The 25,261-nt window shown below is 38.9% G+C and overlaps 2 protein-coding genes across 2 annotated transcripts in view; one reads left to right on the top strand and one right to left on the bottom strand.

Annotated features, from left to right (window-relative positions):
- Positions 1–6,296: 6,296 nt before the first annotated feature.
- LOC146561012 (polymeric immunoglobulin receptor-like) lies at positions 6,297–11,046 on the bottom strand. The gene is made up of 9 exons (XM_085243219.1): positions 10,424–11,046; positions 8,940–8,987; positions 8,413–8,733; positions 7,892–8,191; positions 7,683–7,704; positions 7,456–7,547; positions 7,296–7,330; positions 7,163–7,214; positions 6,297–6,804 (listed from the first exon to the last, which is right to left on the bottom strand). Exons 1-8 carry the CDS (start codon positions 10,545–10,547, stop codon positions 7,194–7,196), a joined length of 963 nt encoding a protein of 320 aa, XP_085099345.1. The 5' UTR covers positions 10,548–11,046; the 3' UTR covers positions 6,297–6,804; positions 7,163–7,193.
- Positions 11,047–19,946: 8,900 nt separating this feature from the next.
- LOC146561011 (uncharacterized) overlaps positions 19,947–25,261 on the top strand; it is a 29,312-nt gene continuing 23,997 nt past the window's right edge. Inside the window, exons 1-3 of the mRNA XM_085296678.1 lie at positions 19,947–19,979; positions 20,234–20,316; positions 21,762–21,828. Of these exons, the coding sequence (XP_085152804.1) occupies positions 21,818–21,828 (11 nt within the window). The 5' untranslated portion in view covers positions 19,947–19,979; positions 20,234–20,316; positions 21,762–21,817. The remainder of the gene's footprint in view (positions 19,980–20,233; positions 20,317–21,761; positions 21,829–25,261) is intronic.

The raw sequence follows: 25,261 nt of genomic DNA, 5'->3' as shown, positions 1-25,261 counted from the left end.
AAAACACCAGTAATGACTGACCTCACATGTCATGTTTTTAACTGTCACAGTGAAGTTTTTTTGGTTTTTAAATCTTCTGTCATATAACAAATCACTTTTGTGTTTGTCAGTGTAGTTGTCATAGACCCTGACATTTGTCCTAGATATCTACATTATAAGTCTTTATTCTGGTTTATTTGTGGTGTTGTTCAACCATGATTCTTTATATCATATTTTATATTTTATTTATATTATATAAATTTTTTGATTTCCTATAGGTTCGGTTGTCATTCTGGTACTTTGTATTTTGTACTGGTTACTTTAGAGATCTTGTTGCTGTTACTGTTCATACAGTTTGTTATATGTATTGGGTTCATTGTATTTTTGTTTATTATTCTAACCTCTCTACCTCCATATCTGAATTCAGACAAAACCTCTTTTTTCTAATGTAGTCTCTTTACATTAGTAAAACATTTACGAGACACTTCATTAGAAGAACAGTTACCTGTCCACAGAGTAATGGACAGGGAACTGGAATAATGCAAAGAAATAATGCAGAAAAATACAAAAGATATCCGAGCTGGGTTGCCCCTTTTTTAAATATGCTGTCTCCCATATAGTATGAGTAGTATCTACAATTTAAAAAAGGCAGTAATTAGTATAGTAATCGAATGTATTCTAATCTCTCTCTCTCTAAGAGTGGGTCCATATTACAGTATGTTCATGTGGCAAGTGAAAGGTTGCTGATTCAGTTCCATCTAAAAACACAAATCTTCATTGAGATTATGTCAGAAAAGAAATCCAACATGAATTTCTGTTAAATCAAACATGTGGTGCCAACTGCTGTGGTGACCTCTTGTGACAATAAAGTATCTTCTCTGTCTTCAGGTATTAAAATTTACTGATATTTGGAATTAATGTAGAATTTATAATCACTTGCAGTAGTTAGTGATGGTTTTAGTAGCATATGTGACATTAGCTGGTAACATGTACCATGCTCATGGAGAAATGTTAAATAAATGAACATTCCTTCATGTAGATATCATATTTGGGTCTCCCCTTGTGAGCAGCCATTCTTCAGCCCACCCCCCTCAGTAACTCAATCATACAGCAGATCCACTCAATCATAATTAGTAATGTCACTCAGTTCTCTCAAATTAAATGTCTAACTACATATCAAACCCACCACAAGATGGAGCCTTATTGCATCCTTCTTTCACACCAGCAGTAGGACTAGTAGCAGCCTATTACCAGTAACAGCCAATAGTTTCATTAAAGGGAGAGGGTGCATTCTTTCTAGAGATGGACAACTCTCTATAAATCCTACCGTTAGTCTTGCACCAAAACAGGTAAATCCATAATCATAATATAATCATAGAAAAAAACAAAAAAGAGAAAACAACAAAAACATTAATTAAAGAAAACAACTTAGAGCAAAAATAAAATAAGATCAAATAAAAATCTGTCTCAGCTCTACAACATTCTTACTCTGAACAAATGTAAAAAAAAAAAAAAAAAAGTAAAATAAAAAATCATCAACAATAATAGTCTATGTAAAATATACTGAAATATACTTATGATACACCTGGTGCCATATATATAACAATACTTCATGTCAACTGACCTTCCATTGATCTCAACTACATACACGTAATAAATGCACTACATTTCTGATTAGACAAAATTACCAACAATATCCATCATACAAGAACTTTATACAAGTACAAGTATATATATTTGGAGTCATAGAAACATTGGATGAAGACACATTTTCCATCTGTTATTGAAACTTTACTGAATGTAGTTATGCTGTGAACTCTTGGAACAAGAACAAATATAATAATACAAGTATTTTCATGGTTATGTTTACTTAAAAATTCTTCCTTCACATTACTGGATTTTATTGTTATCTTCATTATCATCTGTTGGTGTTAGCTTGTGGAACATTAGGTATTTAAACAGCTCATTTGACTGACCTTGAATACACTGAAGAGAAAAAAACAATAAGATGAGCAGCTATACCTGTGAGTAAATAGACTTACACCACATAAACCAGCATCGAGTCTGGATCTATTTTTAATTCATGCAATAGAAAATGCAACACTTCATATGTGCCTTGGTACTAGTTCTTCATAGGTATGGTCTTATTATTAGTTACTTCAATGACATAATTAGCTGTAATTTACTGGGTGCAAAGTCAATGTGGACTGAATTACTTAAAACATAACAGCAAGAAGTTACTATTTGGATTAAATTAAGAAAATATACAATATGGACAAAAGTACAAGGCCAGATAAATATTAAGCCTATAGGAACTGCTCAGATATATATGAAGAAAAATTACCCTCTTGCCCCTGTGGGCGGTCTATCTTTCAAGCTCGGGTCATCTACCAGAGGAATGGGAGCGTAGGATCCTGCGCAATATCTTAACTGTTCCTAGGACTGCGCTCTTCCAGACAGAGATCTCTGATGTTGTTCCTGGGATCTGCTAGAGCCACTTTCCTGGGAATCACTGCACCTGGTGATCCGATTACCACTGGGACCACTGTTACCTTCACCCTCCACATCTTTTTGAGCTCTTCTCTGAGCCCTTGGTACTTCTCATGCTTCTTGTGTTCATTCTTCCTGGTGTTGCTGTCATTCAGTATTGCTACTGAATGACCCATTTTGACCTCGGGACTTCTATGTTATACTCGGCACAGATGGTAAATCGCCTGTATTTGTATAGCCCTTTGCTTAGTCCCTGAGGACCCCAAAGCGCGTTTAGTCATCCACCCATTCACACACACATTCACACACTGGTGATGGCAAGCTACATTGTAGCCAGCCGCCCTGGGGCGCACTGACAGAGGCGAGGCTGCCGGACACTGGCACCACCAGGCCCTCTGACCACCACCAGTAGGCAACGGGTGAAGTATCTTGCCCAAGGGCACAACGACCGAGACTGTCGAGACTGAGATGTTGCTATGCTGGCCACTTAGTTATGGCGTTCCATGTATGCCCTGTCTGCTAGTATCTTGCACCCTGCTGTTATGTGCTGAATTGTCTGAGGGCCATCTTTACACAGCTCGCATCTGGGGTCTTGCCTGTTGTGAAAGACCTCACCCTTTATGAATCTCTTGCTCAGAGCTTGCTCCTATTCTGCCATGATTAGTGCCTCTGTGCTGTCTTTCAGTCCAGCTTTGGCTAGCCACTGGTAGGACTTCTGGATGTCACCCACTTTCTTGATCTGCCAGTGGTACGTACCGTGCCGGGGCCTGTCCTTCCATGAAGCTGCCTCCTCTTTCTTGGGTTTCTGCTGCCTGAGGTATTCACTGAGCATGCAGTCAGTTGGAGCCATTTTCCTTATGTATTCATGGATGTTTGTTGTCTTATGCTGGACTGTGGTACTGACACTCACCATTCCCTGGCCTCCTTCCTTCCACTTAGCATACAGCCTCAGGGTGCTGGAATTGGGGTGACCAATGCATGGTCAGGAGCTTCCTGGTCTTAATGTCAGTGGCTTCCATCTCCTCTATTGGCCAGCTTATTATCCCAGCAGGGTACCTGATCAGGGGCAGAGCGTAGGTGTTAATAGCCTGTTCGGCTGACTCTTCGGGACTTGCCTGACCCTCTGCAGTTACTTGGTGGTTGCAGCTTTCCTAGCTGCCTCTTCATGGTTCCCATTTGCCTGCGGTATCCCCAGGCACTTGTAACTGTCCTCTATGTCTGCAATGTTGCCTTCTGGTAGTTCGATCCCCTTAGTTCTGAATACTTTGCCCTCTCTTTGTTATCATCCAGCTACACTTCTCCAGTCCGAATGACATTCTGATGTCATTGCTATACATCTGGGTGGTGGGGATCAGTGAATCGATGTCTTGTTCACTCTTGGCATACAGCTTGATGTCATCCATGTAGAGGAGGTGACTAACAACTGCTCCACTCCGTAGTCGGTATCCATAGCCAGTGATGATCTCACTGGGGGCGTTCAGGCCTATGCAGAACAGAAGTGGGGACAGAGCATCTCCTTGGTAGATCCCACACTTGATGGTGAATTGAGTTCCTGATGAAGGCTCTTAGAGTCCTATTGTTCTTGTATATTTCTAGGCATTCCAGGATCCAGATGTGGGGCATCGAGTCATAGGCCTTCTTGTAGTCAATCCAGGCAGTGCACAGGCATCTATCTATTGATCTATCTATCGATCGATAGATACAAACCACAAACAATATATTCATAAACATAATGATACATAATATATCTAACAGACAAATAGAAATGTTGATGCTGATGATTACAATCCCTTTTTATTACAAAACTAAGAATCACATCAATGATCTTGAAAAAGAACAAGCAAACTGGCCAATGCTTCTTTGAATAAATCTGCAGCTATGCAGAATAAAATTTGTTACAAAGCAGTTAAAAGGAGAAGAAAAAAGCTACTACATCACAACCTGACACATTGCAGCATTTATCTGACAATACTTCAGTAATATAGGTACAGATAAAAAAGTAAAAACTGCAAAAAGATTTTAATGTTTGCACATTTCAACGCTTGTTAGCTAATATGCTCTAATGCTCCGAAACTTCTGTATAATTTCCTTCATCCTGTTTGAGAACAGAAACAAATGGGACAATTAGGGAAAAAGCTAAGAAAAATGTGACGAAATTAAAAAAGAAATCATGAAACACTAGGACAACAAGCAAAATAATTGAACAAATTAAGAGATAAAGGGAAGTGACATCTAGTGTGTGGTTGGCTTCAGGTCTTTTAATATTTACCCATTTAATGCGCTGTTTCTTAACAACAGAACTATACGTGAGTTCCACGTCACATTCAGCAAATAAACTCTAGGGGGAAACAGAAATAGAAAGTGAGCACTTTACACTTCTGTTGAGCTTTAAGGAAAAAAGTATTCCTATATATAAATCTGCAATCGTAGTGTGTTACAATATTGAAGCACTCTAGTACTACTGCAAGGTGTCAGTGTTGTTGAAAAATATCAATATTTAAATTCATTATAAGAGTTAAAGGTTTAAATTATCAGAAGGAAAATGTAGCTTTATGAATTATGTCTTCTTCTGGTAGCTGTTGCTGTGTTTTACAAGTTATAAAATACACACAAGAACAGTTTACTATATGAGGTAACATATTAGTAATCAATCTCTAATAGACTAAACCTATCTCCAAAAGTTGCTTCTATTCATCTGCACCTAGCGTTTTCAGTGGGAGAAACATTTCGTCACTCATCTTTGACTTCTTCAGTCTAAGCTGACTGCAATGTCGAAACAACAATATTGCAGAAGTGGAAGCAGAGCAACTACAGACGAAAGTTTGGGCCTCTCTCAGGAATGCAAAGCCCCCAGCAGACAACATCACCATGGAGGAGAGGAAGGCACTCACATTACTTAGTAATGACAACAACATTATCATCCTTCCGGCAGACAAGGGTAGGTGCACAGTTTTGCGAAACCAGAAAGACTATCATGAGAAAATTGTGTCATTGCTCAGTGACAAAAATACTTATGAGCCCCTGAAACGAGACCCAGGAAGTGGTTACAGGAAGAGGTTGATAGACTGTCTGAAGCAGTTAGAACAAGACAAGGCTATCGACATGACCTCATACCACAGGCTATACCCAGGGGAGTCTACACCAAGTCTGTATGGTTTACCAAAGATACATAAACAGGGTGCACCTTTAAGACCAATTGTCTGTATGATCAACTCGGTCACCTATAACATCTCTAAGTTTCTGGCTTCGAATCTCACCCCGCTGGTAGGCAGCTCTGAACACCACATCCAGAACACCTTGGCTTTTGTTGAGAAGGTGAGAGATGTCACTATGATGGCAGATGAAACCATGGTCTCGTACGATGTTATATCTCTTTTCACTTGCATCCCAGTCAGCGTTGGGGGTAGTTCGTTAGAGATTACAGAATGACCCCAACCTCAGCATCGACCGAGTGTGTTTGCTTTTGGAACTGTGTCTTCATTCCACCTACTTCACATACAAGGGTCAGTTCTGCAGTCTGAAACATGGGTGTGCCATGGGCTCCCCAGTTTCACCCATCGTGGCCAATTTGTACATGGACGAAGTGGAAAAGAGGGCTTTGTTATCCTACACCACCAAGTCATTGGTTCAGGTATGTGGATGACACCTGGGTGAAAATTAAATCTCAGTACGTACCACATTTCACAGATCACATTAACTCGGTGGACTGACACATCAAATTCACCAGAGAGGATATGAAAAGTGGCAGGTTAGCCTTCTTAGACTGTGAGATTTCCATCAGTAATGGGAGACATTTATGTGAAAAGGGAAAGACCATTTCTGAATCGAGGAGGGGGCCTAAGAGTACATCTTTCGCCATCTTACAATGCTGTGATTGCAGCCATTCCCCAACTCTATGTGAATGGTGCTCATGGCCATTGATCAGCGGTCTTTGAACGGTGGTTGTTGATCAATGGTCATGAGTATTTGTATTAGTGGTCAAGGAACTGAACTCCCAGCCCATTGTTCCTTCTAGCTTCGGTCATTATGCAAATGTACTATTTATAAGGTTGGGGAAACCTGCAGTCAGCTGAGACTGAAGAGGTCACTTGGATGAGTGACAAAACGTTTTTCCCACTGAAAACGCTACATCCACATGAACAGAATCGACTTTTGGAGATTTACTTACCTGGATGATTGAGCATGCATCAAGAAGTCTACACCTACTGTATATTCTCAGATGGCCAATATGTTCACTGAAAATTGTAAACATTTCTTGATAACACTGCAGTTGGTTACCTTGGTTGAACTTTTTTTCTTAGGTTTAATTTCAGAGTATATCACTTCTTTGTCCACCTGTGTGAAATGAGCATAATACAATGCATTTAGACACACTGAGTGCCCTGTAGCAAGCGCAGGGTGCCAAAATTAATAGAATACCAATATTTAAGTGAACAAGAAGGGACAGAGGTTTGAATCCCCAGAAGCAAAATACAGCTTTGTGACTCATGCTCTCATTTCATCTGACAGGTGTTGTTTTATTTTGTGAGTTTTAACACCCCCCCCCCCCCCCCCCCCCCCACACACACACACACACACACAAGAACAGTTTACCCTATGTGGATTTTCATTATCAAATAGTCTAGATCTGTAGCAAACACTCAGATGAAATCTTTGCTGAAAATTGGAAACTTGATTTCTTGATAGTACTTACCCTGGGTGAACTATTTTCTTTGAGTCCAATTTCAGAGTATCTTACATCCTATCTTCATTGAAGAACATAACACAATTAAAACATCTGCGATAAATATGTTTTGCACACAGAGAAATAAATCAGCATAACTTACCATTGCTGTCGCTGATAATTCTACTTTGCGCTTCTCTAGCAAAACAAAATTGTCGTTACTGACTCACTGTAACAATGCTCAATAACCTAACTATTAATTCAGTTCTTAATATTTATTAGAAAATTTAGTGTGGATTGAAATCAAGCTTCATTAAACTTACTGTGACTCAGTATAAACCAGATCAACACCATAATTAAAATCAAGACCAACACACTCAGAGGGATGATGAGGATCTTTGTGTCATATGAAGCTCTGCAACATACAGGTTGAGAACATAATTTAGTTTACTTTAACAAGTAATAATAGTGTCCGTAAAAATTTGTATGCATAATCCCTTAAAATATTTTACGTCTAAATACTGCAAATAAATATAAAAAAATATCTGACCTGTGTTCTTTATTTTCTTGTACTGTAGAATTGTTCCATTTTGATAATTGTTTCACTTATGGCAACAGTATGAGTAGTAGATATAGAAGTAGAACATAGTAGAACATTATAACAAGAGTACTGTAACAGTTATAAACCTAAAGTACAAATATTTATAAAAGTATTGAATTCATTTACATGTAAAATCTTTGATAACTTGCAATACTCACTCTTAATCGGTTTCTCAGTAACATTTAAATATACTGGTATCTGAATGTCCCCTTCAGAACACCAATACCAGCCGCTGTCCTCTGACCTTAGTCCAGTCATGGTCACTGTGGAAACATCTGGGTCTCTCATATGAGTGGTCACTGTTGTTCCATCTATGGATCCAGATGATCCTGTCACACAGTTCATGCCCAGCCTGCACCACTTCATTTCTCCAGAGTTACTCGGGTGACATCTAATAGTTACGTTTTCTCCAATATATCCTGTAATCTTCTGATGATCCACGTAGAGACTGGGGGTATCTTCAAGTAAAATTCAGTTTAAAGAAAGCAAAAAACCCAAAATGCCAATACTTTTTTCAGTGCTGAATAAAAAGAATATAGGTGATTAAGATTTCATGTTGATTCTCATTAGCTTTGAATGACAAGTGCATACTCAGTCTTAAAAAATGTTATTTTTTCTTTTTTTTCCAAAAAAACGACATTGTAAAGAATTTGAAATGTTAATAGAGATGTGCACTTACCACTGGTAACTGATAGTTGAAAATACTGTCCGCAGTCCGGTCCATTATTAATCTCCACCACACACCAGTAATCAGTATTTTGATTTGTCAGATTTTTTATAGTCACAGTAAAAATTTGTTCTTTTTTGTCATCAGAGATTGAATATTTTCCTGAAGGGTCTGGTTTGTTTGTTTTTACTGCATAGCTGCAGGAGCTCCATTTAGATCCTTCACACAAGTACTTCACATGGTCTATATATTGTGACTCATAGAGACATGGGATGGAGATAGATTTTCCAGCTTCCACTGATACTTTACTGACTGTAGTTATGCTGTGAACTCCTGCAACAGGAACAAAGTATTTTATTGGTTACGTTTAATTAAAACATTCTTCCTTCATTTGTCTCTTGTATATGTAGACTCTTAGAGTGTTGTTAAGTACAAAACAGAATAAACTAAAAATTATTAAAAGCCATTATTTTTATCATCTACTGACACTAACCTGAAAAAAAAAACCATGAAGTATTTTAATGATTCCTGTGACTGACCTTTAAGCACACTGAAAAGAAGAAGAACGATGAGATGAGAAGCCATGCCTGTGAGTGAGTAGAATGAAAACACCTGAACCACAGTCAAGTCTGGTTCTATTTTTGAATTTAAGCAACATGCAAATGCAACACTTAAAACCTGCCTTCCTGATAGTTCGTCATACAATAAGGTGTTTTTTTCTGCTGTCTTTTGCTGTAAACTAAGTATGAAAATTATCATCCACAACATTGCTACAAGTAAACAATAATATGCATTCTCATAATATATAATAGCACTGACAGTGCAGGAAGCGAAAACAGTAAAAAAAAATCTCTATTAAACACGATGAGTTCTCACAAATCCTGAAAATAGGGTTCAGGCTTATCCTTTGGTGTTGATGCTTTTGATAATTCTTTATTTCTTTTAAACCAGAAATCACGTGATCTTAAAGAAAGGAAATGGTAACAAAGAAATTGTGCAATAAACTTTCCTGCTTTGCAAGAATAAAGCTTTGTTGTTGTAAAAGAGATGAAAAGAGTCACTAGGACAGGAAACAAAATATTGCAGCAGTAAGTCCAATAACTTAGGGACAGATAAAAAGGCAAAAAAGCTTAGTATTGAAATATTTCATTGATGATTAAATGCACTCAGATGACCTTTTTTTCACCCTGATGGAGAGCAGAAATAAATATGACAATTAGGAAGGAAAAGCAACAAAAAAGTGATAAATTAGAATGGAAAGCTTAATATTTGCCCTTTTCATATCTTTTATGATTGAAGCATAACTGTACATGCTGTCCACATCATTTTGATTAAATCACCTTCATGTTGGAACAGAAATCGAAAGTTTTACACTTTGAAGCATTTTAAAGGTTTTATTATGCTGCACTTTGGTGGAAAGTCATTTCAGGTCTACACTATGGTTAAATACAAAACTATGGTGGTAGTATATTGATGATAACTGAGATAATTTTAAACCCATTTGTTTTAAGTTACTTCCTCTTCCTGCCTAGACTGAGAAAATATAATTGGCAGAAAGAATAAATAGTGTCTACCTGATCTCACGTCCAACTTGTCACAGATGTTTAATCAGCAATGCTTTGTGTCACATGTTAACTTTCTGGATGTCAATTATTAAGTGCCAGTTTTAGAGGGCTTCACAGCATTCAGCAGTTTATTCAAAGACATCAATTCCTTCTTAAATTTAAAAGTTCACACTGTAATTTATTATTCATTTAGTATTGTGTAACATGCTCATAAGGAACTAACTTTTTATAGTGTAGCTATGTAGTTTTTCTACTGTGGCAGATCAAAACGTCTATGAAAATGGCCTCAAAGGTGCTGTGATAGAACTCAGGTTTCTTATTTATATTAACCCTTTACAGCCGATCGGAGCGGGCACGCTCTGTTTTGCGTAACTATTTTTAAATCCCGGTAGCTCTGCAACCAAGTAAGCTAGCGCAATAATTTTTTTTGCATATGAAACTGGAGGAGTTGTACTTACATCTTATGCCATCAGCTTGTCCTAGGTCACAGTTTCCTTCCACATATAGCTTTGCAAAAACTGCATAAAAATCACTTGCAGCAACAAAAACATGATATTCCAGAAACACGCTTCGCCGATCCATCAGCTGTTTGTAACACTTCCTACGTCCATCAGCGCGAACTATCACATGACCGCATGACCTGCCCGAAACCGGAAGTGACGTAATTTTGCGGAAATGTAGTTTTTTACGATCGGGGCCTTATGAGCTTGTGTTTTACTTGTTATGTGTTTTAAAAAGTTATGTTTGACTTTATGACTTTCTGTGTCGTTTCTGGGATGCTTAAGACTCATATTGCACTGCTGGAAATAGTTTATTTTGATGCATATGCTGTTATTTTGCAAATTTGCACTATAATATTTATTTTCGTTTTTCCTGCAGTATATAAAAATTGGTGTATTTCAAAAATAAAACTATGAAGACACTCAAAATAAATTTCCTGTGGTGGGAAACTAGTTTGTGTAACTTTTTTGTATTTACAGTTTTGAGGGATAAGCCTCTTAAATTTCTCTAACTAGAAATATATGTTAAAAAAACAAAAACGATTTTCAATTTTTTTGTAGTTTATTGCACTTTTTTGCAATTTATGTAATTACTATGCACCTAATGCAGACATATTATTAAAGTTTGGGCTATAATGGTTGTATTGATGTATAGCAACTTGAAATGCTCCCAAAAATGGCTCCACAGCATGTAAAAATATAATATAAGCTCTGGCGAACTTGGTTCTATGGTAGGTCTTAAAGGGTTAAATGGGTGACACTGCTACCACCTTTGTTAAAATATCTGGTCTGGTGTTGAGAGGCCAAGGAATACCAAACAACCAAATACTTTAACACACAAAAGCTGTATTTGAAATCGAGGTAAAGTTTAAAGCCCCCAGAAATAAATAAAAATACATTAGTAGCCTACACAAGACATTGGCCAATAGTATGCCGCTTCCTGAATTATGGCATATAAAGAATAAATCAAAATATTATGAAACAGTTATATTACTGTCCTGTACACGTCCTAATGTGACTGTAATGATTTTGCTTTGAGAATAATACCATGAATATGTGTTCTGAAATGCCAACACTAGTTTCTGCTTTTGACAAAGTAGTGCTTGAAACTACATAATTTTCCTGAAATGTGTGGCTTGTTTGTGTTAACTGCATAAATAAATGTGTACCAACAACAATTAGACTGTTTCATGGTTTCTGTGCTGCCTTCAATATTACCTCTACAAACTGTAGCCTTGTTGTGGATTCCTCCAACTAGAACAAGCATGCCAGTGATATAATATTTCAATCTGTTATCTGCATATTTTGCAACAGAGACAAACAGAATGGAAAGTGTAAGTATATAGGATAGTTAAGTAAAAAGGGAGATGACAAGTAAACCATTATGAAGCTTTGGTGCTGCAATGGGTGATGCTCTGTGTCTTTATTGGTTATGTTACATTTATTAACATTTTTAGCACATAGATAGCGTTACTTGGTTTTTCTGTGGTTTTGGCTGAAATAAGAAAACCAGTGGTTACTTTTATTAAAGCTGTGAAAGATTTTCTGTCATTTGCAAAGACAGGCTGGGTGGCACTGGGAGAAAGCCTGCCCCCTTGTATGTGTATTTGAATTAAATGCTAGTTATGTTGGCAAGGATCAAAAACCTCCTTGTCTAATGAGCACATTTGTATTTTCTCTGAGGATATGCTAATATTTACATGTAAGCTAGTGTGTGTGATTGTGTGTGTGAGATGCTCCAGTCACAGACACACAAAAATCTCTGGCATGGAGATGGAGCATTACATCTGGTTGGATCTTGCTAGTCAGAGTGCACGCTTGTGCAGAGTGCTTCTTGTTCCCATGTGGACAGTGACTCTGCAGGGCTGTCCTGGCAAACTGAAAACAGTTAAATATGAATAGGGTCCTTAACTGTAAACAGTTAAGAAAATGCACTCTGCAACTTCTCAATAAATATTTTAGGGTGAAAGAGCAAAACTGTGCTGAAAGTGATATACGTCTTTAATGTACCCAGCACATTTGTCAGGCCTTTCATTTCATGTATTTATTTATTTCAAACTTGGTTCAACAGTTGAAACAGCTTTATCTTGTCATACACAAAAACTATGCTTTACCTTGATATAACACTGCAACCATGTGTGAAAAGGTGCAGGAAGAAGAAACATATTCTTATTAAACTCTGCCCCCTATCTGCAATCCAACTAATATTACAAGTGGGCCTATAAACCAAGGAACACACTAGCGTTTATTTACAGATCCTAGCGCAGAACAAACAACCAAATTACAATCAGCAATAAACCACAACACATAATAACAAGGAGAAAAAATAAGTAAACATCGGCAGAGTACAGGGGCACCTGTCTGTCTCAGGGCTAAGAGAGTTAGGGTAACAAATCTATTGTGGGCGATCATGGCTCAAGAGTCTGGAGTTAATACTGTTGTTGGAACAGTTACTACACCTTGCTCACTCCCGGTGGCAGTATGGCAGGGCCTGCCACCCGTGGCTCAGTCGGTCCTCTTCCGGGATGTGGCTCGGTTCACTCTGACAAAGCTGGCTGCTGGCAGAGCCCACGGGCAAGCCAATGCAGCCCCCTCTGACTTCTGCGCCGTGGCTGCTGGGTGACCCCTCATCTGGGGCTCTCCTCAGCTCTTCCCAGTGGGGTGGCACAGATGCCCCTCCGGTGGTCTCCAGTGGTGGATCTTCTCCATACCTGCTTTATGCCCTGGGGGACAGGGCTATGGCTCCCCACACCCTCTAGCAGATCGTTATGTGGAGAAACCTTTTGAGTACAAGTGCACTGAACCACATAGGTGTGCACACAGGTGTACACACGGGTGTTCACAGACACAAACAACACCTTTCTTGGCTGCTAACTCAAAGCACATTGTGCGCCGTCGGTCCTGCATGCTGCACAACAACATTCAATGTTTAGTATTTACTGTTATTTACTATTAGCTAGATTAATGTGATGGTGATGTGTTTATTATGTTGCTGTCTTCTTCTCTCAGCAGGTGATCCAGGGGATATTTTTCTTTTTTTTTTAAGTGTCCTTTCTCACTGTCCTCCTTCCCCTCTATTTTTTTGTTCCTTCATCTTTCTCTCTCCCTTTCCTATCCCCCAGCCACATGCCGTCTGTAACAACTGAAAATAAAATAAAAATAAATAAAATAAAATAATAACAACAAAGCTTAAAAATGAAAATGAACACAGGTCAGATATTCTTTGTATTTACATGCAGTATTCAGTGCTAGAACTGTTCTTCTACATATTACAACACGTTCTCACTCCCAAGGCGTAATATTTTATGCTAGGTGACAAACTGTCAACATGTTACGCTTCCGGGCACCCAACACGTTCCTAAATGAGGAGACTGGAAGAATGAGGAAACATGAGAACCATTTGGAGTCAATCCACACATGGTCCTTCATTCTCATAAGACCTTTTAACCTTTCTTAGCTGTGATGTAGAGGCAGCCAGGGAGGAACCTCAATAGCTTTCTTTCCTCTGGTGTCACGATACATTATTTGAGATCATTAATGATTATTCAAAAATATTAATATCAGTGTAAAGTACAAGGTTACCAAAAAAATTCTGTTTCGTCAGGACCATGAAGAAATTATAAATTTTTATTAATGGAGGAAACATTAGCATCATTTTTCACAGTACAAACTCTGAAAAAAAGTGGTGTAAGTAGGCATACAAATGTGTGATGTAGCTGCCTGGATCAATATGTGAAGGAAATGACCAAAAATATTTTCTCCTGTGCAATGATGTGAAATGCTAATTTTATATAGAAAGTTACAATATTGTCTCAAATCACACCTACCCTTTAAAAGAGAAGTATTGGTTGGTAAATTAGCATATCCTGATATAATTCAGTCAAGTGTAACAAAGGTCTTAACTGTGTCAAAAATCATTTAAATGTGATCATCAGCAGAAAGAGGAAGTAAGATGCCATAATTTTGACAAAAGTTCTTTAATCCCTAAAAAAAAATCTCAGACATAATTAGGCAAGTAATTGCATAGTTTACCACAAATACATTTAAAAATGGAGAAAAAAATATTTTTATCTTCAGCTACTTCACCTTTCTCGTGTTTCTGTTTCTCAGAGACAGAGCCGGGAAGTATCAAAGTACAAATATTTCGTTACTTATTTAAGTGGAATTTTCAGGTACTTGTACTCTTACTTGAGTATTTATCTTTCTGACAACTTTTTGCTTTTACCTCCTACATTTTTAAATATATGTATGTATGTATATATATATATATATATATATACACTGAACAAAAATATAAACGCAACACTTTTGTTTTTGTTCCCATTCCCCATGGGATGGACGTAGAGACCTAAAATTCATTCCAGAGACACAATATAACCATCCCTCCCAAACAGTGGTCACAAATCAGTCCAAATGTGTGGTAGTGGGCACATCTGCTATATTGAGATAATCCATCCCACCTCACAGGTGTGCCACATCAGGATGCTGATCTGACATCATGAGTAGTGCACAGGTGTACCTCAGACTGGCCACAAGCAATGAGGGAGCGTGCAATTGGCATGCTGACAGCAGGAATGTCAACCAGATCTGTCGCCCGTGCATTGAATGTTCATTTCTCAACCATAAGCCGTCTCCGAGAGAATATGGCAGCACATCCAACCGGCCTCACAACCGCAGACCTCGTGTAACCACACCAGCCCAGGACCTCCACATCCAGCAGGTTCACCTCCAAGATCGTCTGAGACCAGCCACCCAGACAGCTGCTGGAACAATTGGTTTGCACAACCAAACAATTTCTGCACAAACTGTCAGAAACTGTCTCAGGGACGCTCAACTGCATGCCCGTCGTCCTCATCGGGGTCTTGACCTGACTCCAGCTCGTCGCCGTAACAGACTTGTGTGGGCAAATGCTCACATTCGATGGCGTCTGGCACGTTGGAGAGGTGTGCGCTTCACGGATGAATCATGGTTCACATTGTTCAGGGCAGATGGCAGCTGAGAATGTCCCAGTTCTTGCATGGCCAGCATACTCACCGGACATGTCACCCATTGAGCATGTTCGGGATGTGCTTGACCGGCGTATACGACAGCGTGTACCAGTTCCCACGAATATCCAACAACCTCGCACAGCCATTGAAGTGGAGTGGACCAACATTCCACAGGCCACAATTGACAATCTGATAGACTCCATGCGACGATGTGTTGCACTGCATGAGGCAAATGGTGGTCACACCAGATACTGACCGGTTCTGGGTCCCCAGACCCCCAATAGCGCAAAAAAACTGCACATTCCAGGGTGGCCTTTTGTTGTGGGCAGTCTGAGGTACACCTGTGCACTATGATGTCAGATCAGCATCCTGATGTGGCACACCTGTGAGGTGGGATGGATTATCTCAATATAGCAGATGTTATATTGTGTATCTGGAATGAATTTTAGGTCTCTACGTCCATCCCATGGGGAATGGGAGCAGTAACAAAGGTGTTGCGTTTATATTTTTGTTCAGTGTATAAACAACAGCAGCACGTTTAAGCTTGATCAGCTGTTGTTAGAATTTATTTAATATTAAGTTCTAGTATCAGCTGATGTTTGCTGGAGCCACAGCTGTAAAAGCTGCTGGTCATGATGTCGGTTTGCATATGTGGTGAGAGGGAAACATGAAGATGAAACCAGGTGATGTCCTTACTGAATCATCACAGCTGAACAGGTGATGGAGAGACAGGTTTACATTTTAGGTGACATGAATGAGTTGAAGGGAAGTTATGAACTGTTTCTGAGAGACGAATAACACCAGGATCCTTTTCTACGCAGTTGACAGCTGGTAACTGTGCAGGGGCGGATCTAGCAAAGTTTTGCCAGGGGGCCAGGTGGGGCATTAACAGGGAAAGGGGGTCACAAAGAAATACTTTTATTTCTTAAGCTCATTTAAAATGTCTAGCTTGTAATAAATAATTATCTGAATCTTACAACCAAAGTTTATATCTGATCTACAACGTATAGAAATCATACATATACCAACAAGACAGTGTACATCACTGTCACAACACAAGGCTTTATGGCTTTAACTATAATATCTGGTCAAAATGCCCGGTCCGATTTTTTGTCCCATCCAGCCCTGTGCTCGACACTCAGTGAATTAATCTGAGAAGGTGCATTAAAAAATAAATGGCCCAGACAGCGGTGCACATCGCAAATTAGCTCGCATAGACACATTAGTTCTTCTTAATGACGGTATCTTAGCTAACAACCCCAACTACCAGATTCAACTTCTAATTGGCTAAAAATCACTTCGCCTACTGGTGAGAGGGACGTTGCTAGCTGTCAGTTTTTTCAAGTGACGTTGAACTTTCCACTTTCCGACACTTCATATGCTACAGGAGCTGTCCGCTCAGCGCAGCAACTGTTAATATAGAGCGTTATTAAATTTATGCTAATGCAATTATATGGCACATTGACTTCTGAGGAAATTTTAGATGGCACTCGTCATCAAAAAGGTTGCATACCCCTGAATTAGACTAACTATTCACTTTAGCTAAAGTTATTAAGTTAGCTAAAGAGTTGCTGTGTAAGTTATAAATAAAGCTAAAATACTAAGATTTGGACACCGTTTTGCATGTTTCCCTACTGTAGGGGTCTCTGCAAGCATACAGGGCTCTGAGAGGGTACAAGATGACAACTTTGGAATTCTACTAGAAACAGTCGATCATATTTGTTTGTCAAAGCTGAATCCAGGGCAAACTACGCTAAATTAGCATTTTTAGCTAACAGCTACAATAAGCATAAAAGTTACTGTACGGCAATCATTTGTTAACATGACGCTTGTTCTTATACATGTAATCCATTTATTACCAACCTGAGAGTTTATCCGCTGGTCATTCGACATGACGAATGACTTCTGAAGTCTTCATTCAGCTCAAGATGCTGTAGATTCCCGTCAGTAACACTTTCGATCCGCTAGTAAAACGTAGTTCTATTAATCTCCGGTCATTACTCTTGAACCGGAAATAAGTCCCAAAAAGCTGAAATTGAATTGCAGAACGGAAACTGAATGGTGAGAAGTGAATCTGAAATTATTCAAGAACTAAATTTTTCAAGGATAAAATACAGTTTCAAAGCAAATTAATTCATTTTCAAAATATAAATTCAATTTCAATTTAGTGATGATCATTTTCAAACCAATAAGTTGAATTTCAAATTAGGCTAATTCATATTCAATTTTTAAAAGCATTTATTCAAGTTACAATTCAGATCCAATCGGAGCAATTCAAATTCAAATTTAACTTATTCAAATTCAGTTTCTGATGGCACAGATTTCTGCCCATAAAAATGCTTGCAGCAAAATTCAAAATAAAGGGAAACTGAGACATTCATTGGTATAGATTTTGATCAGAGTGATAACTGTAAAAATGTCCCAAAAACAATATGTGGAAAAAATACTTGAAAGGTCCAACATGCAGGATTGCAAAGCTAGGCTGACACCTTGTGAGCAAAAATTGAACTACATTAATGGTGCAGAAAAGATGAATGATGTCAAAAGGTACAGAAAGGCAGTGGATAGTCTGATCTATTTGGCTACATGCACAACATGAGTTCTATAGTTAGTAAACTGTAAGTATTTTACTGAGCCAACTGAAGACCAACGGACTACAGTAAAACATGTATATCTGAAAGGGAGATCAGAGAAAGAACTGTGTTACAGGAAATGTGACAGCGGAGAACTGAGGTTTTGGGCATACAGTGATGCTGATTGGGCAGCTGATGTAACAGATAGACGTAGTACAACTGGTTATTGTATAAATCTGGCTGGAAATATTCCTTTAATTTCATGGAAAACCAAAAAGCAATTCCTTATTCCTTCCTTATTATCGTCAGTGCAGTTTACTATTTGATGTCGGATTTCCCTGTATACTGTCCTTTCATACTTCTGCTAACAGTTGGGGATTATAATATTCATGTTTGTTTTACTTTATGGTTTATCCTTTTTAACATGGAAATTTGTGATGCAGTGTTTACAGACCAAATGTGTTAGAGTTGATCATTTTAAGATTGTCATTTGTGCAAAGTCATATGACCATTACTTCTACAGTGGGGCAAAAAAGTATTTAGTCAGCCACCGATTGTGCAAGTTCCCCCACCTAAAATGTTGACAGAGGTCAGTAATTTGCACCAGAGGTACACTTCAACTGTGAGAGACAGAATGTGAAAAAAAAATCCATGAATCCACATGGTAGGATTTGTAAAGAATTTATTCGTAAATCAGGGTGGAAAATAAGTATTTGGTCAATAACAAAAATACAACTCAATACTTTGTAACATAACCTTTGTTGGCAATAACAGAGGTCAAATGTTTACTATAGGTCTTTACCAGGTTTGCACACACAGTAGCTGGTATTTTGGCCCATTCCTCCATGCAGATCTTCTCGAGAGCAGTGATGTTTTGGGGCTGTCGCCGAGCAACACGGACTTTCAACTCCCGCCACAGATTTTCTATGGGGTTGAGGTCTGGAGACTGGCTAGGCCACTCCAGGACTTTCAAATGCGACTGAAAAGCTTGATAAGAAGCCGTGTCTTGTATGGTATGGCAGAAAACACACATACACACACAGAATACAGACACTGACGTTGCTTAGATACGCTTGCTTTAACTGTCATGTGATTTATTTAACTGTGTATAGCTGCTTAACCACTGATGTCAATAAAAAGAGGCAAAAGAGGGAAGTCAGGTTTGAAGTTGTTGCTTGGATGGGCGAGTTGCAACACCACTGACCCGGATGCTTCCCTTGCAGGCAAGAAAACCAGTTCTGAGCTCTGAGTGTCTGTTTTGTTCACAATGACAGGTCTCTGAGACAGCAAGGTCTTTGAGTTTAGACCTAACAAAATGCCTGCTTTATATTATTTAATTCCCTTTATATAACCTGTTAAACACTGCGCTTCTCCTCGGTATCGCCATGTTTTTAACCTCGCTGCCATGTACAGTATTTCTGCTTAGTGATGTGTCGGTCGTGAACAAAATGGCTCTTAGAGCCAGCTCTTTGAAGTGAACGACGCAAGCCGGCTCCTTGTTGGGAGCCGTGATTTTTTAAAATTCTTTCTCTCACCCTCTCTCTCACACTTTTTTTCGCTTCACTCCACATGTGAGCCTTGTGCTTGCGCTGAGCAGAGGGGGGAGGAGCGATAGTTAGCACAGGAACAGAGCGGGAGGAAAAGAGTCTCTAGGGGTCTCTAGGGGCCATACTTATACTTACATATAAACATATATAAAGAAAACCACGTTTTTTTACATTACTAATTCCTTTTGTGCATAACAACCTGAAGAGCCGGTTGGGAGCCAGAATTTCAATCACTATTTCTGCTGTGTAAACACAAAGAGCAGGAGGGGGGGAGCAATTCTGTTTCAGGTTTCCATGAAATCACGTGACCCAGACCATCAGTTCCCTCCCCTCATGTAATACAAAACTCTCCTTTGTTCTTTCTCCCCCTTCTCCTTCACAGAACTTCCTGAAATGCACAACAGAGGTAAGATCGCTTCAGTTTGTGGTCAAAAAAATCTAGACTCAAACAACTGCAAACAGATTTAAATTATTAAAATTATTATTATTAATTATTTAATAATGGAAATAAAATAGAACTAATAACACAAAACTTTATCTTTTGAAAATGCTGAAAGTGAGAACATCTAAATCTATCCTTACTTTATTTTAAAATGGTTCAAAATTGGTTATATATATTTGTAGTAAGTGCCTGAGCACTGTTCTCTCTGTTGAGGTCAGGAAAGCGATTCCGCTCCCTGAAGACCAACACAGAGAGACTGAGGAGGTGCTTCTTCCCGCAGGCGATACGGTCTCTATAGCAGGTCTTTATATATTTTATCTTATTCTTTCCCAGTTAAATTTACCCTTCATTCTAATTTGTGTTGTACAGTTATTTCATTTTTTATATTTTATATTCTTATATTTGATTCCTTCCTAGTTAAATTTACACTTTTTAATTTTTCATATTTATTTCCTATCTTATTCATAGCCTTTTTTTTTTCTTTAGGTCACGAGCAGTTGTCTAAGCATTTCACTGCATATCGTACTGTGTATGACTGTGTACGTGACAAATAAAATTTGAATTTGAATTTGAAAAGTGTGAACGGCCCAATGTATATCCTCCACCTTTAGAAATGTATTTACTCCTTTATTTCCCCTTAAATTGAGCCACATTTGTAGTGCATTTGTGGGTTGAGCAGTAGAGTTGACTTGGCTGCACCCATGACAGACTTACCAAATCTTCTCCACTGATACCAAATCACTTTTTCTGCTACTGAGTCTTGTTTTGAACTTCTGGTACTACAAGTGCTGCTAATCAGGTGCCTGGTAGTCTTGCTGGCAGTTGCCATAGATGCCCTTCAATGTCAGGCCCAATTGCGTTGGTGTTTACAACATGTGCACTGGAACCTGAAAATGTGGAAGAATGCTATGTTCAGTTATGAGTCCAGAGTCTACCTTACAGCAGATGGATCATAGGGTCAGCGGCCTCCATCAGATCACACTTGTGATGCTGAAGATATTTGGGCTATTCTTTTTACTAACTGCTTGAATCCATAAACACTTAATATTCTCTTAGCCAGTTTCTTAGTGAAGCCAGTTTTTGTGCATAACAAATTAAGCTAAGCATGTTTCCTAAAGTGCTGTAGGACAAGCAAGTGAGTCATTAAAATATTTTAATTAAAATCACTATATCCAAAAAGAAGGGTTAATGTATGAGAGAATCAACAATATTATAACTGGGAAAAGGGAAAAACCAAACAGAGTAAATTGTGAAAAATAAAAGTTTTATTAAAAAGGAGTCAAGTCAAAGAGACAGCTACGCTGTTATTTCTGTCATAACAGGCTGTGTGATAGACAGGATTTGGACCCCGATTTAGGACTTTGAAAGCACTAGTTAACTCCAAACCAGCTTTAATGGTGTGTCTTTAACACAATACAAAGTCCAATACAGAAGCTAAGCAGGAGCAGGGAAACAAAGCCTGGAAACACAGAGCAGGGAGAGACAACTAAATGGGGAACAAGAAAAACATGTCTATCCACACACATATAAATACCCCACTCACTGACTGAGCTGCTCTTCACCAGCTTATATACTGCTGGGTGGCTGATTGCTGAATGCTGACTGCAATGCACTTGATGTGGCACAGCTAGTTTTTACAGAAAATGACGGGGTAAACTAGTTTCTGAGTAAATTGTCAACCAACAATTTATTTCTTAACAATTTTTCATTCTTCTTTTTGTTTTTTTTTTTGTTTTTTTTATCTAGGAACAAAGACCTGGAATAACAGAACTGTGTGAAGATTCATTTACCACCCCATCATAATGGCAGCAACGTAAGTAATTCCATTCCTTGTCTTTTACTTAGTCGGTTTTAAATTTAAACTAATAAGTATTTTTCCAATTTTAAAAATGTTGATATTGCAACAGTTATTGATTAAATGCTTTTGTCAAAGTTTTACTCCAGTCTGTATGTCGATCATACACATTTTTGTTATCTTTTTGGTCTTCTGCACTTGTGTTACATAACTTTCTGGCACTATTCCATAACTTTCCGGGTGCAATTCCCAGACCTTGATATCCATCATTTTTAATTGGGACAAAGTGAGTCCAAAAGTCAGCAAAACAACAAATGCCACTCCAGTTGAGAGTATAAACATTTAATCGTCCTGACAACTTTGTCTGGTTTGCTGCCAAAGGAAGGCTACTATATTTGTTAAAGAAGAGTTTTTTACAACTGTGGGCAGTGAAGATGGGCAGGGTGCAGCCTCAGCAGTGCCAAGTTTAATTAACCCTATGTTTAGACTTGTCACCGTTGGCCATAACATGACGAAAGGTTACTTACTGAGCGCCTGCCCAGTTCAGAACAAGGTAACATTTATAAAAGCTGGGGAGAAGCCAGCAGCACCAATCCGAAACATCTCGCCTGGCCTGTTGGCAACGGCACACGATTGGGAGCTGAGAGTTGACTTGGCAAAGCTGAACAAGTCAACTGACATGAACATGATTCAGGGCAGGAACATGTGAGAAACTATGTAAGAAATCCATGAACATGAAACATGAGCAAGACCTGAGCTGAATCATGAAATACCTGAGTTTGACATTACATGGTGAAAGGAAAACAAATGGCTTGACAAAGACTGAATGAAAACACACAGACTAAATACACTGTTGAGGCTTAAATTTATCATCTTAAATGCTTATATGCTGATTATATTGCTTTATAAGAAAGGCCCAACTCTGAGCACACTCTCTGCCAAAAGTCCTGACAGGAAACGACATGTTTTTGCAGAACATGCTTTTGCAGGCAGAAAGTGAAACTAAGCAGAGTGTTTGATCGAAACTTAAAGTGTATGTGACGTCGAGAGGTACATAAATAACCTGGCTTCCTGTTTTTCTGCTTGAGACTGGCTGATGTGAGCAGGCGTTTCTGTGTGTGCTCTGTCTCCATATCCCGGGATATGTAAGATTAAAGATCATTTTTAAAGTAAAAAGACCACTTTGAGCCTTATGTTTTCTTGGCCCTGAAGAATCCAAAAGAACCGTTTTTAACAACACACAGGAGGTGATCAGGGGAAGTGGTAACACATGGGAAACAGCTGACACAAATAAACGTAACATGACACCTGACTCTTCAAAATAAAACAGAAAACACAGAGACATAGGCATGACAACACAGGCTTGACAACATGAAACACGCAGAATACATGACTACTAACGCAGAAGGCCTGGGTGAAACATAACCTACACTAAACTTGAGGAAATTAAAGAATAATCATAGAACTTAACATCATCTTCAAAATATAACAAAAAAAAGATCAAAACAAACTGAGAACGCAGCCCCTGACACTCTCCTAGTAGAAACTATCACAATCACAAAAGGAAGAAGATGGGATTTTTTTTTCTTCATGCTAGTCGCAAAAATACAGGGTGGGCCATTTATATGGATACACCGTGATAAAATGGGAATGGTTGGTGATATTAAAGTCCTGTTTGTGGCACATTAGTATATGCAAACTCCTCAAGATGGGTGGTGACCATGGTAGCCATTTAGAAGTCGGCCATCTTGGATACAACTTTTGTTTTTTCAATAGGAAGAGGGCCATGTGACACATCAAACTTATTGGTAATGTCACAAGAAAAACAATGGTGTGCTTGGTTTCAATGTAACTTTATTCTTTCATGAGTTATTTGCAAGTTTCTGGCCACTTATAAAATGTGTTCAATGTGCTGCCCATTGTGTTGGATTGTCAATGCAACCCTCTTCTCCCACTCTTCACACACTGATAGCAACACCGCAGGAGAAATGCCAGCACAGGCATCCAGTATCCGTAGTTTCAGGTGCTGCACAGCTCGTATCTTCACACCATAGACAATTGCCTTCTAAGGGGGTCAGATCGGGAGACCTTGGGGGCCATTCAACTGGCCTACGATGACCAATCCACTTTCCAGGAAACTGTTCATCTAGGAATGCTCGGACCTGGCACCCATAATGTGGTGGTGCACCATCTTGCTGGAAAAACTCAGGGAACGTGCCAGCTTCAGTTCATAAAGTGGGAAACACGTCATCATGTAGCAATTTCAAATATCCAGTGGCCTTGAGGTTTCCATTGATGAAGAATGGACCCACTATCGTTGTACCCCATATACCACACCAAACCATCACTTTTGTTGTTCCAACAATCTTGGAGGGATCCATCCAATGTGGGTTAGTGCCAGACCAATAGCGGTGGTTTTGTTCGTTAACTTCACCATTCACATAAAAGTTTGCCTCTTCACTGAACAAAATCTTCTGCGTGAACTGAGGGTCCTGTTCCAATTTTTGTTTTGCCCATTCTGCAAATTCTGTGCTGCAGTAGCTGGAGTTTGCAAGGGTGCCATTTGTGAGTAGCTAATATCCGCCGAAGGGATGTTCGACTAATGCCACTCTCGAGTGACATGCAGCGAGTGCGACGCTGTGGGTTCTTGCTACGCTGTGAGCTCTTGCTGAATGAAGCTAGGACAGCCACTGATATTTCTTCATTAGTTACAGTTTTCTTGCGTCCACATTTTGGCAAATCCAACTGTAGCATGGAAGATGGGTGGTCTCGTAGGGTGTCTTGCATTGAAATCTGCTGCAATGACCCGGTTACTGCATTCACCAGATATCAACACAATTTCGATCCGCTCCTCAGGTGTTAACCTCTTCGACATGTCAATGGCTGTGAACAAAGAGAAACTTGTAACTAACACATGAAAGAATAAAGTTACGTTGAAACCAAGCACACCATTGTTTTTCTTGTGACATTACCAATAAGTTTGATGTGTCACATGGCCCTCTTCCTACTGAAAAAACAAATGTTGTATCCAAAATGGCCGACTTCTAAATAGCCACCATGGTCACCACCCATCTTGAGGAGTTTGCCCCCTCACATGTACTAATGTGCCACAAACAGGACTTTAATATCACCGACCATTCCCATTTTATTACGGTGTATCCATAAAAATGGTCCACCCTGTACTTCTGTTCACAACTTTCAGTCACAAAACTAACACTGTGCCTCTTTTGTACAGTGGCTTGCAAAAGTATTCGGCCCCCTTGAACTTTTCCACATTTTGTCACATTACAGCCACAAACATGAATCAGTGTTATTGGAATTCCACGTGAAATACCAATACAAAGTGGGGTACATGTGAGAAGTGGAACGAAAATCATACATGATTCCAAACATTTTTTACAAATAAATAACTGAAAAGTGGGGTGTGCGTAATTATTCAGCCCCCTGAGTC

Source organism: Mchenga conophoros, linkage group LG13 (genome assembly GCF_057382185.1).
Source record: "Mchenga conophoros isolate Kocher_MC1m ecotype Shallow Benthic linkage group LG13, M_conophoros_male_GT1.1, whole genome shotgun sequence".
NCBI classification, from domain to species: domain Eukaryota; kingdom Metazoa; phylum Chordata; class Actinopteri; order Cichliformes; family Cichlidae; genus Mchenga; species Mchenga conophoros.
This window is presented reverse-complemented; position numbering and strand designations above follow the sequence as displayed.

What these genes read in the sequence shown, in the direction of transcription:
- LOC146561012 (XM_085243219.1), bottom strand. Translation starts at nt 10,547, where the DNA reads ATGGATCGGCGAAGCGTGTTTCTGGAATATCATGTTTTTGTTGCTGCA. An exon ending in TCTTTTCAGTGTGCTTAAAG is followed by an intron (nt 8,734 to 8,939) that starts GTCAGTCACAGG and finishes TTCCTGTTGCAG; the next exon opens with GAGTTCACAGCATAACTACA. An exon ending in CAAGAAAATAAAGAACACAG is followed by an intron (nt 7,548 to 7,682) that starts GTCAGATATTTT and finishes TGTATGTTGCAG; the next exon opens with AGCTTCATATGACACAAAGA.